This window comes from Zootoca vivipara, chromosome 2 (genome assembly GCF_963506605.1).
Source record: "Zootoca vivipara chromosome 2, rZooViv1.1, whole genome shotgun sequence".
Taxonomy (NCBI): Eukaryota; Metazoa; Chordata; class Lepidosauria; order Squamata; family Lacertidae; genus Zootoca; species Zootoca vivipara.
Genome location: NC_083277.1, coordinates 12,385,719 through 12,401,588, shown reverse-complemented (window position 1 = coordinate 12,401,588; position 15,870 = coordinate 12,385,719). Strand labels below are relative to the sequence as shown.

The 15,870-nt window shown below is 47.8% G+C and overlaps 1 protein-coding gene and 2 non-coding genes across 3 annotated transcripts in view; all 3 read left to right on the top strand.

Annotated features, from left to right (window-relative positions):
• Positions 1-5,984: 5,984 nt before the first annotated feature.
• LOC118081028 (carnitine O-acetyltransferase) overlaps positions 5,985-15,870 on the top strand; it is a 40,924-nt gene continuing 31,038 nt past the window's right edge. Inside the window, exons 1-3 of the mRNA XM_035107123.2 lie at positions 5,985-6,173; positions 9,492-9,713; positions 11,846-11,964. Of these exons, the coding sequence (XP_034963014.1) occupies positions 6,108-6,173; positions 9,492-9,713; positions 11,846-11,964 (407 nt within the window). The 5' untranslated portion in view covers positions 5,985-6,107. The remainder of the gene's footprint in view (positions 6,174-9,491; positions 9,714-11,845; positions 11,965-15,870) is intronic.
• TRNAC-GCA (transfer RNA cysteine (anticodon GCA)) lies at positions 12,765-12,836 on the top strand. Its single transcript has one exon. It is a non-coding gene; the product is annotated as a tRNA-Cys (tRNA).
• On the top strand, positions 14,371-14,442 carry TRNAC-GCA (transfer RNA cysteine (anticodon GCA)). The gene has a single exon. It is a non-coding gene; the product is annotated as a tRNA-Cys (tRNA).

Here is a 15,870-nt window from a genome sequence, read left to right as displayed (position 1 = left end):
GCATCTACTGACTGCACATTCCACAGAATGCTCCCACAATCCCTTGCAGCTCACAGTGGTTCAGTGTCAGATGTTTGCTGCTTCTGAAAAGCACCTCTCCTTCCCCTGGGAATCAAAATGCAATAATAGCAAACTAAAGAATGAACGCTTTGGAATCCTCCAGATTATCTGTTTTTCAGCATGCATCCTGATTCATTTGCAGAGAGATTACTGTAGATTATGCTGTGCTATTTAATGAACATCCATTCTGATTTGTTCGTGGGGAAATTAGATTGCATTGGGGAAAGTGACATTGCATCAAGCATTATCCCTCCCACACTTCCCAGCGATCGTTCCTGTCACTTTCCTTATCACCGATCTTTTGGGGAAGCTGCTTTGTTGCACAAGACCAGTCGACTGTAATTTCAGATCTGGAACTTGCCTGTTGAATGCCATCCCAAACCAGAGACAATCTGGAAGAGGAAAAAACTAAAGCAGGCACCCCCAAACTTCGGCCCTCCAGATGTTTTGGCTTACAATTCCCATCATCCCTGACCACTGGTCCTGTTAGCTAGGGATCATGGGAGTTGTAGGCCAAAACATCTGGAGGGCCACAGTTTGGGGATGTCTGGGCTAAAGCCAGTCTTTATTGAACATTCATTCTGATTTGCTTGCAGGGCAGTTATATAACAATGAGCATTTGCCCCACGTTCGTTCCAGATTCACTTTAGGACAGGGTGTCTTCCCATTAATCATTCGTTCGTCCCAAACTTTTCAATCACTTTCTGAACTGCCACCTGGGATGAACAGAGACATTGGATTCTTATCTCATTATGCATGATCAAGCTTTCTTTAGCGCCTCAGCCCTTGCTTCCCCCCCCCCCCGCAGGACCAATTGCAGTAATCAGCAGTCGTTAACAGCCATCTACAGGTTTACCACTCCCATCAGTCCATCACCCATTCCCACCCACCCACCACCCACCCTCTGTATATACATAAGGGTCTGACACTTCCGTTTCCAGTGTATCTGAAGAAGTGTGCATGCACACGAAAGCTCATACCAAAATAAAAAATTAGTTGGTCTTTAAGGTGCTACTGAAGGAATTTTTTTATTTTGCTTCGACTCAGATCAACACGGCTACCTACCTGTAACTTGAACTGCACCAAGCTCATGGCGACAGAGCACTTTAGTACATGTTGATTGTGCAAACCTACAGCTCCTGTTTCTGCTTGAATCCCTCCCACAAAATAGTGACAGGAGGCACCTTGCAACAAACCTGCTGTTTGTGAGGCAGTGGCCTCCCTCTGCCTAATGATAGAGCTGGCCCAGTGTGTGTATGCATGCTTGTGTGAATTACATCAGCAGGCCTGCCTGCCTGAGGCCTACTGGAAGCTGGGTTTGGATATACGGTAATTATTGGGCTACTGGCGCCATCACTCCCCACATGGCTGTTTATTTCTATAGCTATACCTTTGTCTGCTTGTATATGCTCTGCTCCATCCTTCCAGAATCTTCTCTGCTGCCTGTTCTCCTCCCCACTGTGCACCTCCTCCTCCTCCACCTCCTGCCTTCAGTTATCCGCAAAGTCATGAAGCCACAAAAGAGGGTGATGCTACAAATTCAGCCTGATGCAAAGCAGACAATATCCAGGGTCCAGAAGATCTATTGAATCGTTGCAAACCATACCCTTTCCTCTCTCTGTATTCTGGGGCTGCTTCAGGGAAACATGACTTGTCAAATGTAGCTGAAATATTCCGTTTGGCATGCCTGCCTTTAAAAGAAACAAAAATAAAAATAAAAATAAAAATGTCTGCTCTGATTTAATCAGTGCATGTTTTTATCTTCTGTGCACCTCAAATATTCTGTTTCTTCTTTTTTTTTTGATCTGCTAAGAAATGTTTCTTTCTTTATTTGGAGAAGTAAAGGCTTGGGGCCCGAGACAAATATCTCCACTCCTAATAGCTTACTCAGAGAAGTAGGTCACACTGAGCTAAATATGCATTAGTTCCCAGTTAGCATGAAGGAAATCAGCCCTGAGTGCTCACTGGAAGGACAGATCATGAAGCTGAGGCTCCAATACTTTGGCCACCTCATGAGAAGAGAAGAATCCTTGGAAAAGACCCTGATGTTGGGAAAGATGGAGGGCACTAGGAGAAGGGGACGACAGAGGATGAGATGGTTGGACAGTGTTCTTGAAGCTACGAACATGAGTTTGACCAAACTGCGGGAGGCAGTGCAAGACAGGAGTGCCTGGCGTGCTCTGGTCCATGGGGTCACGAAGAGTTGGACACGACTAAATGACTAAACAACAACAAAGCATGAACAGCAGGAATTGGGATTTTTTTCCCCAGCTCAAGGGCCACATTCTGTTTTAGGGGTCCCTCGGGGGGGGGCACATTCCAGTGCTGGGCAGAGCCAGAGGCAAAAGTGAGCAGAGCAATGGATCATGTACCTTTGTACAACAGACCACACCAGAATTTTCCAAACTGTGGGTCGTGACACGTTAAGTCGGCTGCAGCATGTCACACGAACGCTCCTCCCGGGGCCTGCTAAGGGGTTAGTTTAAACTCTGTTTTGCTGGTAAAACTGAATGACTGCGCTGTGAAATGATACATGTCTAAAACGTGTGTCCCCAACATGAAAAGTTTGGAAAGCTCTGGACCACACTGTAGCCATGCAAAAAGACAAGAAAAGAAAAAAAGGCAGAGGTTACTATGTACCCCTCTCCATCCTCCATCTTGGTCAGCAAGAGATATTATCATCACAGTCCAAGGACACAGTTATGGTAAAACGGTAAAAAAGGTAAAGGACCCCTGGACGGTTAAGTCCAGTCAAAGGCGACTATGGGGTTGCAGTGCTCATCTCCCTTTCAGGCCGATAGAGCTGGCGTTAGTCCACAGACAGCTTTCCAGGTTGTGTGGCCAGCATGACTAAACCACTTCTGGTGCAACGGGACATCGTGATGGAAACCAGAGCGCACAGAAACACTGTTTCCCTTCCTGCCGTAGCAGTACCCATTTATCTGCTTGCACTTCGTGCTTTCGAACTGCTCGGTTGGCAGGAGCTGGGACAGAACAAGGACCATGGCGGGGATTTGAACTGCCGACCTTCTGATCAGCAAGCCCAGGAGGCTCAGTGGTTTAGACCACAGAACCACCCGCATGGCAGTAAGGTGTCAGATAGGCCTGGGGGGCACATTCGGCCCCCAGACTGGTGCAGTGACTTGGCTTGCGAGCTCTGTTATTATTATTGTTGCTGTTGTTGATACTATTTATTTTTCAATTTATATACTGCCCCTTATCAGAAGACCCCAGGGCAACGTATGGCATTAAAAACACATTACAGAACATCAATGAGAAAACCATAATTAAATCCATAATGATAGCTTCATAGTAAAATAATCAACATAATAACAGTCCACGATTGGCCCATGGTTTGAACAGAAAACATCAGACAGTGGTCCCTTTTACAGACTGAATGTTTCCCTGCATATGATTCTTATTGTGTCAAACTGGGCTTGCTGCCATGTAAACGCATGCATGGCTGGCATTTGGAGACTGCAATATTGTTATGAACACTTAACATGGAGTTTTCTTCTGAGCAGGCAAGCATAGCATTGCCCTGTAATTGTTCTAACCACATTGTCTCTTATAAAGGTGTATGGCCCATTTTTTTCCCGAGACTGCAGGCGAGATGGGTTTTTTTTTAATCACCTCTCTGTTGCTTGTGAACATTTACTAACACATTTCACTGCCTCAAGCAGAATTGCAACTTTTCAGTTTTTAAATGGTACTTTTTTAAAGGAACATCAGAAGCAGAGCATCAGTTCATGTACCTTAGCATTGTCCACACTGACTGGCAGCAGCTCTCCAGGGTTTCAGGCAAGGTTCTCTCCAAATCTCCCCTGGAGGTGCTGGGGATTGAACTCTTAGAATTTTGATAAAGTGTCAGGCGTAGCTCTAGCGGCTTTAGCCCAAACATAGCAGAGAATCGCTGCACAACACGGAAGCTTCCAGAGGTTTCAATGACTAGACGTCTGGATGCAGAATAACTATATACAGGATTTATTAAATAAAAGAAAAGCAGTGTTTCTATATACAAAGCAAAGCAAAATAAATCCTTACTCTCTCTCACACACACAACCATCTGATACAGCACGTCTCCTTCTAACTCTCACCTACACCACCACACAGAACAAATGTGCTAGCAATCCTTAATAACAGAGTTCAGTGCTGACCTTCAACCAATGAGAGAGTAGTTGCTATGTCTCTGGCAGAACTTGGCTTTCTGCCCAGTCTTAATTGACTCCCAGAGTTATTAGTTTGAGAAGCAAGAGTCTGATTGTTTCCCAGAGAACCAATTAAGAGAAATCTGAACAGAACCTGGGAACTTCTGCATACAAGGTAGTACCGGTAGCTCTACCACTGAACTACAGCTCTTCCCTCTTTTGACCTTTTATGTGAGCCAGATACAAAGTACAGTAATTAGTAGATGAATGAGTTTTTCCTACTTGCATTTGCAGGGCTGCAGTTTGAAGCATGGCCACAAGGACCCGTTGGAAAGCACAGATCTTGCCACATATATACATACAGTGGTACCTTGGTTCTAGAAACTTAATCCATTCCCAGAGTCCGTTCGACTCCTGAAACGGTTTGAAAACCAAGATGCAGCTTCTGATCAGAAGCCGTGTCAGACGTTCAACTTCTGAAAAACATTCGCAAACTGGAACACTCACTTCTGGGTTTGTGGCATTCGGGAGCCAATTTGTTCAGGAGCCAAGCCGTTTGACTACCAAGGTACCACTGTATGTATGTGTATGTGTATGTATACACACACACACACACACACAAAAAAAAAAACTTAGCTGCCGTTCCCCCCCCCCTCATTCCACCAAGCCACATTTTGCCTCTCAAAAATTAAGGATGGTTCAAAGTTTAGTCATGTACAGCCTCTGGAAAATTGAAGTAGTATATCCTTATACTGCCAGACACAGGAACAAAATAAAAAATATAAAATGTTCCTCTGACTCAGCTTCTCCAAAACTGGTTTAAGGGCAAGATCTGAGCTTTTCAATGGGCCCTTGTGGCTATGCCTTCATATTGCAGCTTGATCTGGAGGAGTGATCAGTATTTATTTATTTATTTAATTTATATACTGCCTATACCCAGAGGTCAGGGCGGTTCACACAATGATGATGCTTATAATATCTCCACGCTATTGAAAGCTTCACCTGCTGGTATCTGTGGAGACCATCCTGTATGAGAGTCCCGCCTGGGAGACCTGTTATCCTTGCCCTTTTCTGCCTGGCCTGTGAGGGTGGGGCCTGGACTGACTCCAGCTGCAAAAGCTGAGGCTGCTGAACAGATTCTTGGGCTAGGGTATTGTTTAAGAGTTTTTTTTTGTTGGGGTGGGGTTGTTGCTGTTTTTGATATTATTATTTTTTTGTATCTTTATTTTATGTCTTACAATTTATGTGGGAATTGCACAAATCGGTTGCACATTTTTTTGATGTTTTATTTATTGTTTATCACTTCTTTTGCTATGTTGTAATCATATTTGTCCCCCCCCCCCATGTTGTAAGCCGTCTGAGCATGGTTTTAACTACGAAAAGGCAGCGTACAATTAAAATTATGCGAACCTGAATATTCTGCACCCAGATAAATACAAGCTTGGGAACTTAATTCAGCGACGCGCTGTGTTCACGATGTATCCCAGGAAAAGGTTGCAAAGCCAATTTCGCATCCTCTTGCAGCTACAATGTGAAGCCCCGCCTGCAACATTCTTTTGTCGCTGGAAGAGATTTGCAACACGTTCCGTTCCTTCGCGGACAAAAACTTCTTTCCCCTTGCAGCAAAAACGCCAGTTGTGTTACGGCTCGAGATCAAATGCACAGCAAATCCCGGGACCTTAGCAGATGCATTTGGTGTGGGGAGGGGGGGGCACGAGGAGAAAGCCCCACCCCCATTTCCCAATCATCCTCTTCCTCCCTCCCTTTCAGGAAATGACAAATATTTGCACCCGGGTCAATCAGCCCTCCTGCCTCGCCCCCACCTAAACCCTCCCTCCGCCCCCTAAGGCAGCTCCGCGAACCCCATAGCTGCTCAGGAGGGCGCATGGGACTCCGGCGATGGGCAGGTGGAGGCTGATGTGGCGGGCCTGGGGCCGCACGAAACCCCCGGGACTGAGATCCGCGGTGAGTGGAAAGCCTCGCTTTTTTTTTTTTTTTAAAGAGAGAGATGCGTGCGATCCCAACGAGCGTGGGCGGAGCCCGTTGTTTTGCAAACACGCTGCCCGCGTGCGGACGTGCAGGGAGCCGCGTCTGCAAGATGGGGAAGGGGCGATGGTTGGGGATCGTCCTTGCGCGCAGACTTGGGTAGGAAATCCCGAGGAGCTCGGAGGGACGACGACGACGACTCTCTCCTCGCGAGGAAGCCTATGCACGGGATCGGATCGAGTTGGGAAATGGAGAACCCGGCACCCAGCCCTCCCCCCCCCCCAAAAAAAACCCCACATTTGATAGTGGGCGGCAGAGGGAGGGAATCGCCCCTCGAGCAAGCGCTGTTTGTTTTGCTAAGCGTGCGCGCCCTCGGGGCTTCCATATGGCGAGCGTCCGCCTGCAAGGGGGAAAAGTTGCCACGAGGGGGAAGTTGCCACGAGTTTAGCCTTCAAATGATCGCAGCGCCCGTGAGAGTGGAGAGGCACGGAGAAACACTGCAGTGGGTGGAGAGAGGCCCTTAGGGTACAAATGGGTGGGGCCGCGCCAGACAGAGCAAAACCGCAAAACTCTTGTTTTAAAAAACAAAACACAGCCATTTGCGATCCTGCCTCTCTGAACATGGTGCCACCTCTTTTTCCAGTTCCTCCTGCTCCGCCATTGGCTTTGTGTGTCGGAAGGTGGCGCATGCAACCTGCGTTTAAAGCACATTCCACCAGCACCCCAAGAATCCTGGGAAATGCAGTTTACCAATCGCGGTGCTTTAAAAATGTGGTTTTTAGTCACCCAAAGATTCCTGCTAGGCCTGTCTAGTCCAGGAATGGGGAACCTCAGGCACAGTTGCTAAATGCAGTTCTCCAAGCCTCATTTTCGGGCCCTTGGGTCTCTTCACCAAGCCGTGCCTTCTCACTGGCCCTCCTCCTGTGTTTTGCTTGTCTGGATGAAGAGTTTGGGGGAGTGCAGAAACACCTGGCTTTGTGTCACTGTCACTTTTGTACCCAACTGCACAATGGTAAATTTAAGCAGCTGCTCCTGGAACACTTTTGCCTTTGGAATGTGACCCCTGGAATTTGCCCTCTCTGGGTGGCGAAATTTCTCAGCCCCGATCTAGTCCCAACATCCTGTTGCCACAGTGGCCGGACAGACAATGCCACTGCCATAGAATGACCACAGGCAGGACATGAGGACAATAATGTTTTCCCACCTGTGTTCCCAAGAAACTGGCAATCAGAGGCAATGAACTCTTAAAGGTAAAGTGACCCCTGACCATTAGGTCCAGTCGTGACCGACTCTGGGGTTGCGGCGCTCATCTCGCGTTATTGGCCGAGGGAGCCGGCATACAGCTTCCAGGTCATGTGGTGAGCATGAGAAAGCCGCTTCTGGCGAACCAGAGCAGCACACGGAAATGCCGTCTACCTTCCCGCTGTAGTGGTACCTATTTATCTACTTGCACTTTGACGTGCTTTCGAACTGCTAGGTTGGCAGGAGCTGGGACCCAGCAATGGGAGCTCACCCTGTGATGGGGATTCAAACCGCTGACCTTCTGATCAGCAAGCCCTAGGCTCTGTGGTTTAACCCACAGCGCCACCCGCGTCCCAACTGCACACTACTCCTCACTATAACCAGACGTCTAAGAATGTGTGCCCACATTCCTCCCCGTTTATTTAATCTACAGTCTACTCATTTTAACCCCCCCCCCCATAAAGATTCCAGGAAACTGTAGTTCAGGCATCCCCAAACTTCAGCCCTCCAGATGTTTTGGACTACAATTCCCATCATCCCTGACCACTGGTCCCGTTAGCTAGGGATCATGGGAGTTGTAGGCCAAAACTTCTGGAGGGCCGCAGTTTGGGGATGCCTGCCGTAGTTTGTTAAGGATGCTGAGAATTGTAGCACTGTAAAGGGTGGAACTCACAGAGGTTTAGCAAGCAACCCCTCTTCCCGGGGGACTCTGGGAATTGTAGTTCTCTGAGGCCACCCTGACACCTTTGAACTCCCTTAACAAAACCATAGTTCCCAGGATTATTTGAGGAAGAGGGCGGGGAGCCATGACTGTTTAAAGTGGTATGCTACTGCTGTATAATGCAGAGGGGGCCTTGGTCAAACTCAGGGTAGACCCATTGAAATTAGTGGTCATGACTGACGTAGGACCATTATTTTAAATGGGCTTCCTCTGCACAGGACTCATTTGAAAGCAGCCATTATTGTTTGTGCCGTGCATAGATGCTGAGGGCAGAGCCATGCATTATTGAGGTGAAGGGCCAGAGGCAGGATTTTTTACATGTGTTGTCCTTTCGGGTCGGCAGCACACAAAGGCGGCTCAATTAAAACCCGTTTGTGGGAATCTGCCCTTGGGGAAATCTCAGCAGCCATTGGAGATATTTGTTGAGTGCAGCGATAGAAACTCAGATATAGAAGCTAATCGCCAAACAGCACCTTAAACGTAGATCACGGTCACCGTGATGGAATGTCTCGGTGCCTTTTTTTTTTACAGTGAAATTTCTTATTGTTGTTAGTATTTTTCATTTCGTTTCTATACCGCAGGCACGTCCCACTCCCAAGAGACTGCGATCTACTCCCAATATTAACAAAACTGGCAGTGATCTACCCATTGTCATTGGAGGGAGGAGGAGCGTGCATGGGGTGGGTGGAGCCAGAGTTGTTGAGCTTTTTGGGAGGAGGATGGACCCCCCCAAAAAAGAATTCAATTCAGCTTAGAACACATACATTAAAACATCAAATAAAGCAACCCAAAAAAAAATCAAATTCAAGCATCAATTTAAAAAATTCAGATCTGGAAGCATTCTAGGAAGCCAGCGTAGTGCAGTGTTTCCCAACCTTGTGCCTCCAGCTGTTTTCGGACTACAATTCCCATCATTCCTGACCACTGGTCTTGCTAGCTAGGGATGATGGGAATTGTAGTCTCAAAACATCTGGAGGCACAAGGTTGGGAAACACTGGCGTAGTGCTTAAAGTGTCAGACCAGGACCTGGGAGATCAGGGTTAAAATCCCCACTCAGTCATGAACTCACTAGGTGACCTTGGAGACAGTTGCAGCCTCTTAACCTACCTCACAGGGTCGTTGCGGGGATTAACTGAGGAAGGGGTGTGTGAACCGTAGACTCCTTGGAGAAAAAGCTGGGCTATAAATGCAATAAATAAGGCCTTCTGCCGACCTGCTTAAGGAAGCTGAAGGGGCCAGCCAGATGGAGATCTCCTTGTGGCTGCTGGGGAATTTCTGACCCTGGTTGAGTGGGAGTGACTGTTCTTTTGACTCTGCCCTTTCTTCCCTTCCAGACACTCCACTGCAGGCATGCCTCGTCCTTCTCGCTCCCTCGCCAGCCCCTGCCGTCGCTGGCGGAGACCACGGCCCGGTACCTGCGCTCCCTGGAGCCGCTGGTGAGCCCAGAGGAGCTGGAGCATACGCAGAAGCTGCTGGCTGAGTTCGTGGTGCCTGGCGGAGATGGCGAGAGGCTCCAAGCACGGCTGCAGCGCCGGGCGGACCGCATGGAGAACTGGGTAAGGAAGGGGGATCCGGGGCTCTGCGGAGAGACCCCACAAAGCAGGAAGAAGCTGCCGGTGGCAGTGGGGCTTTCCCAGCAGAGCTCTTAGGGCAAATTCACGGCATACATTGAATGTGCTATGCTACCACGTTAAACAGCCATGGCTCACCCCCCCAAGGGATTCTGGGAAGTGAGAGATGCTAAGCTGCTCGCAGAGCTACAGCTTCATTATACACCTTGGTTTTCGAGCGTAATTGCTTCCATTTTCAAACGCACCTCAGAAGATGAAGAGCTTCTGCTGCGTGTTTTTCAATTTTCTCAGCGGGTTTTGCCGACCGCCTATTGCCTCTCAGTTCTCAAATGTTTCGGAAGCTGAACGCTCTTCTGGAATGGGTTGTGTTTGAAAACAGAGGTTCCACTGTATATAATTTGTAATTTTATGCTGCGAACTGCCCTGAGATCTACAGGTATAGGGCGGTACACAAATTTAAACAACAGCAACACTGTTTCCAGAGTGGTTTCACAGTCACTGGGAACGCAGGAGGTTGTAGCTCTGGGAGGGGAATCGGGGTCTCCTAACAGCCCCCGGGACCCTAAATAACAAATTACAGGTCCCATAATTATTTGGAGAAAGACATGGCTGTTTTAAAGGACGGACAGGGTATGGCCCAGGAGCAGACCTTGGTAATCTGCCGCCTGTGCAAGGCCATTTGACGCCCTCCTTCCAGCCCTTGTGGCTCTGGCTGAAGCTGGGCTTTGGGAAGGAGGCGTGAGGCTGTGGCAGGGTCCTAGAGCCTTCAAAACTCAGTCCCAAAGCCCGGTAAGCACTTGCCCAGCTTCAGGAAGGAGGACTCTAGGGACTTGTCAGAGCCATGACCCTCCTTCCTGAAACTGGGTAAGCGCCCATAAGCCTTTGAGAAGACTCCCTTCTCGCCTGCCATTGGGCTCCTTGCCTTCCTCCCAACACCAGCTGCTACTCACAACACTTAACATAAAGTTTAGCTTGCAGTTTTTCTTCTCCTGCTTTAACCCCTCCTCCTGTTTCTTTCCCTTCCTCCGTTCCACCTGTGCCAGATTTTAGATTGTAAGCTCTCTGGGGCAGAGACCTGCCCTGTTGTGCTCTGTGAAGCGCTATGCACATGAAAATCCGTGCACAAATAAATAATAACAGTAGATTGAGGTGCAGCACCTGGAAACAGGCAGTCAGGCTGTGGGCATCCATAGCAGTGACCGGAGGAGGAATGGCCGGAGAAGTGCAGAGAGAAGAAATGCCATGGTGCATCTGCAGCAGCACAACCGGCCGCCTTCTCCTGCCCCGGCTGCAACAAAACATGTCTCTTTTGCATCGGGCTCTACAGCCACAGCAGGCGCTGCACACTCCTCCATTGTCTCCCGAGACAGAGGGATGCCAACCAAAAACCAGATGAAGTGTGGGGTATCTTTGGCATTCCAGATGTTGCTGAACTACAACTTCCATCAGGAAGCATGTCCAATGTCCAGGAAGGATGGGGGTTGTAGTTCAGCAACATCTGGAGAAACAAAGGTTCACAAAACCTATCATAAATGAGCTGTGAAAGACACTTGGGGGATGGGGAAGTCCAGTGCTGTTTTTCTAGAAAAAGGTAAAGGACCCCTGGACAGTTAAGTCTACAGTCAAAGGCGACTATGGGGTTGCGGCGCTCATCTCGCTTTTCAGGCCGAGGGAACCACCATTTGTCCACAGACAGCTTTCCGGGTCATGTGGCCAGCATGACTAGACCGCTTCGGCACAACGCAACACCGTGATAGAAACCAGAGCGCACGAAAACACCGTTTACCTTCCCGCCACAGTGGTTCCTATTTATCTAGTTGCACTGGCGTGCTTTTGAACTGCTAGGTTGGCAGGAGCTGGGACAGAGCAATGGGAGCTCATTGCCATTGAGCAGATTCAAACCACCGACCTTCCGATCGGCAAACACAAGAGGCTCAGTGGTTTAGAAGACTCACCATGAACACCTCAGTGGCTATGGCGCCCACCTGAGAGGTGCCGGAACTGAGTTCCTATTATTTCCTCTTGAAAAAAAGCCCTGGGGGTGACACATCAGGGCAGAGAGAAGTGTTGTATTCCCTTGTCCTCCAAATATTCTAACTGTATCCTATTCATTCCAGATCACAGACTGGTGGGTTCAGTCAGCCTACCTGGAAAGCCGCCTGCCACTGGCTGTTCACTCGAGCCCTGCTGTCGTGTTGCCGAAGCAGGATTTTAATGAGTGGAAAGGACAATTGAGGTAAGGAAGGGGGCAGTGGGTGGGGGATGGAAGGATACTCAAGATGGGTGGGGAATTTTGAGAGTTGGTGGGAAGCTGCCTTGGCTTTAGGCTGTTCAGGTTATGTTCCCCCTGCACAACCCACTTCTGAGGTCCAGCTCCGAGGGCCTTCTGGCAATTCCCTCCCTGCGAGAAGTGAGGTTGCAGGGAACCAGGCAGAGGGCCTTCTCGGTGGTGGCGCCCGCCCTGTGGAATGCCCTCCCACCAGATGTCAAGGAAATAAACAACTATCTGACTTTTAGAAGACATCTGAAAGCAGCCCTGTTTAGGGAAGTTTTTAGTGTCTGATGTTTTGTTGTATTTTTAATATTTTGTTGGAAGCCGCCCAGAGTGACTGGGGAAACCTAGCCAGATGGGTTCTGTTCATCCAGGGAGAACCTTTGGCCCCCCAGAGTTTTATGAACTCCCAACTCCCATCAGCCCAAGTGGTCAGGTGTTGTGGGAGTTGTAGTTCGCCACGCCGTGTTAATCCTGCAGCAGCAGGTCTTATTTAAGCTGTTCGTGTGAACACATCCCTGGCTTGAATCTGGGTTGTTGCACAACTGCTTCAGGCTGAGTCATGGTGTTTAGAAATGAGCTCACCCGGACACCGAACTAGTTAAGCGTGATGTAAAACAAAGTATAATTACAAAGTGGGTGGGTGGCAATTAACCACAGCTATCCCTGCAGTTAATAAACCTGTTGCTGGCAGCAGATCAAAGTGGACCGGGTGACCAAACCTGTATCCTTGTGATGGCTTCTTGGGAAGGAACAATTGTACTGGGGGTATAGCTCAGCGGTAGAGCATTTGACTGCAGATCAAGAGGTCCCTGGTTCAAGTCCGGGTGCCCCCTCTTTTTGGAGGAATTTGCATTTTTTATCCTTCCCTAGCCCCAGTGTTTCAGGTTAGTTAAAATGTATAATTGTTTTTCCTTTGGAAAATATGGCAATAAGGGATAGGACAGGCCCCATATTCCTCGTTCAAGTCCAGTGCTCCCTTATGTGTGGGGGGCGGGCGGGGGGAGAAAACACCTTTTATATTTTTGGTTCTTCCAGTCCCCAAAGCCGCCCCTTGTGGGTAAAATTTTGAAATACTTTGGCAGGTAATTTTGTCATTGAACTGAACATCTGAGCGATACCAATACAGCGGTACCTCATGTTACGGACGGGATCCGTTCTGGAGGCCCGCCCATAACGTGAAATGCCCGCAACTTGAAGCACTGTGTCTGCGCAGGTGAGCGGCCCAATTTGGCGCTTTGGCGCAGGCGCGAGCGGCGAAACCCAGAAGTAACCCATTCCGGTACTTCCGGGTTGCCACTGGACGTTAACGTGAAAAGACGTGACATGAAGTGGACACGACATGAGGTATGACTGTATATTTTGCTGTCCGAACTGGAGCAGCAACTCGATGTCCCCACATGTCAAGGCACATAGCCCTGAAGGGCTGGCCATTATTATTATTATTATTATTATTATTATTATTATTATTATTATTATTATTATCATCATCTGTCCATCTGGCTGAGTTTATGTTGGCCTCTGTGGCAGAAAATTCCCCAGTGCCTCTCCGTAGCAGTAAGGCTATAAAAATAATGTCCCTCTCATGACACCCAAAAGCAGCTGCCTGAGGCATACCTCCTTTCACCTAACAGTAGGGTTGGCCCCATGGAGATGTGACTGTGTGAGGCCTGGTGTGACTGTGAGGACAAGCCCCTGTCCTTGTCTGACCTGGCGAGAGTTGAGGGGAAACCAGCTCGCCGATGAATTTTGAAAACTCTCAAAAAGAAGCAAAATACTTAGCTACTGTCCTACTTTTTTCTGAGCCGATTGTGAGGTCTGGGAGATGCTTCATCCTTGGATAGCTCAGTTGGATTGAGCATGGCGCCGATAACACCAAGGTTGCAGGTTCGATCCCTTTATGGGACAGCTGCATATTCCTGCATTGCAGGGGGTTGGACTAGATGGCCCTTAGAGTCCCTTTCAGCTCTACCGTTTTTATGGTTCTTCAGGTTCCGGGGGGGGGGGGGGAGTTGGAGGTCTTGACACTTTTGCTCTTTTCTTAACAAAATCAGTAACACCGGTACAGGAGATTCCACTGCTAATAATGTGTGGCTACAGGAAGTGTTGGGTGTATTCTCCACTTGCAAATGGAAGGCAAACAAACATAGGTGTGTGGTCCATGCTCTGTGTCAACAGAGGCTGTGCTCTGGAATATGCTCCAAAACCCTTTGCTATGCATGGGGTTTGTTGCCTACCAGCAAAGCTGCTCTGGGAAGATTCCCTGCAGATGGAATATTCAAAAGCAATTACTCATAAATATATGGCAGAGAACAATGTGGCAAAACCAGTATCCATAACTAAGCTTCAGGTGAGGCATGTCTATGTGTCGGGGGTATAGCTCAGCGGTAGAGCATTTGACTGCAGATCAAGAGGTCCCTGGTTCAAGTCCGGGTGCCCCCTCTTTTTTTAAAAAAAGAGGGATTTTGTTTGATTTCTCACCTTCCCTTTCCTTAAAGGTTCATAGTAAATAAAATGAAAGAGTAAGCTCCTTACTTGGAATATATCGGAAAGTACCAGGAAAGCTATCTCACATCTTTCAATATAACTTTCTCTATTTCTACCCTACTTTCTTGGCAAAATGTCCACAGGGCAGCTTTCAACAAAATAAGATCAAAACACAACGTGAAAGCAAACAAATGTTAAAGATCATCAGCAGGTTAAAACAGAAGGTTAAAACTACCAAATAAATATGTGCTTGTATACTGTCAATTAATCTTTACAGCCTTCAGTGAAGTTGGGAGGGAGACAGATATTTACATGGGTGTCCACTGGGAGGGCAAGGGGGGCAGTGACCTCCTGCCCCAGATGAAACATAATCCCCACATTCTCAGCTTTCATTAAAAATAATAATCTAGAATTAGTAGAACCCAGGATATGGGACAAAAATGCTCAGATACAATTAGGGACATAGGAACTGCCTTACACTGGGAAACCCAGCCAGATAGGCGGGGTATAAATTTTTTTAAAAAAAATATTATTATAATATTATTATTATGGTCTACACTAACTGGTAGCAGCTCTCCAGGGTTTTGTTTTTTTGCAGGAGTTTCCCCCCATCTCTACCTAGCAATGCCAGGAATTGAACCTGGAACCTCTTCTTTGCAAGGCAAATGCTCTGCCTCTGAGCTTCTCATTGTTGGTAAGAAATTAGCCTGCTCCCCCCCTTTTAAGAGTTTTACTTTGTACCCCTCCCCCACAACACCAAGAACAAAAATTCCCACGGTGCCCATGCAGGCATTACCATTGCACATCCCGGGAGACGTTCACGTATCAGATGACAAGTGGAACCAGGGCCCTAAGAAACCGTTCAGAGCTCAGAATCAGCCTGGGAACCAGCAAAACTAGACAGAGGAGCAGTGCAATGTGCTCTGAATGGGCAACACCCGTTATGGCCTCTGTGATTGAATTTTGATCCAATTGGACAGTCTCCGATGGAAGACCACATTACCTACAGTTCCGTGTCTGGAGGGCCAAATATACATTTGAGGTATATATTTCTAGGAACCATCTTACTTTTGTGATGTTGAGGTGTCTAAAGCTGTTTTTAACACTGTGATTTAGTGTTGTAACCCACTCCGGGACCTTAGGATGAAGGACAGGTAATTAATAATAATAATAATAATAATAATAATAATAATAATACAGTGGTACCTCGCAAGATGAATTTTTGCAAGACGAATGCATCTTGCGATCTGATGGTGACTCGCAAGACTAATTCGTTTTGCGAAAAATTCGTCTTGCAAATTGCGGTTTCCCATAGGAATGCATTGAAATTTAATTAATGCGTTCCTATGGGCAAAAAAAGAAATTTCAATGCATTCCTATGGG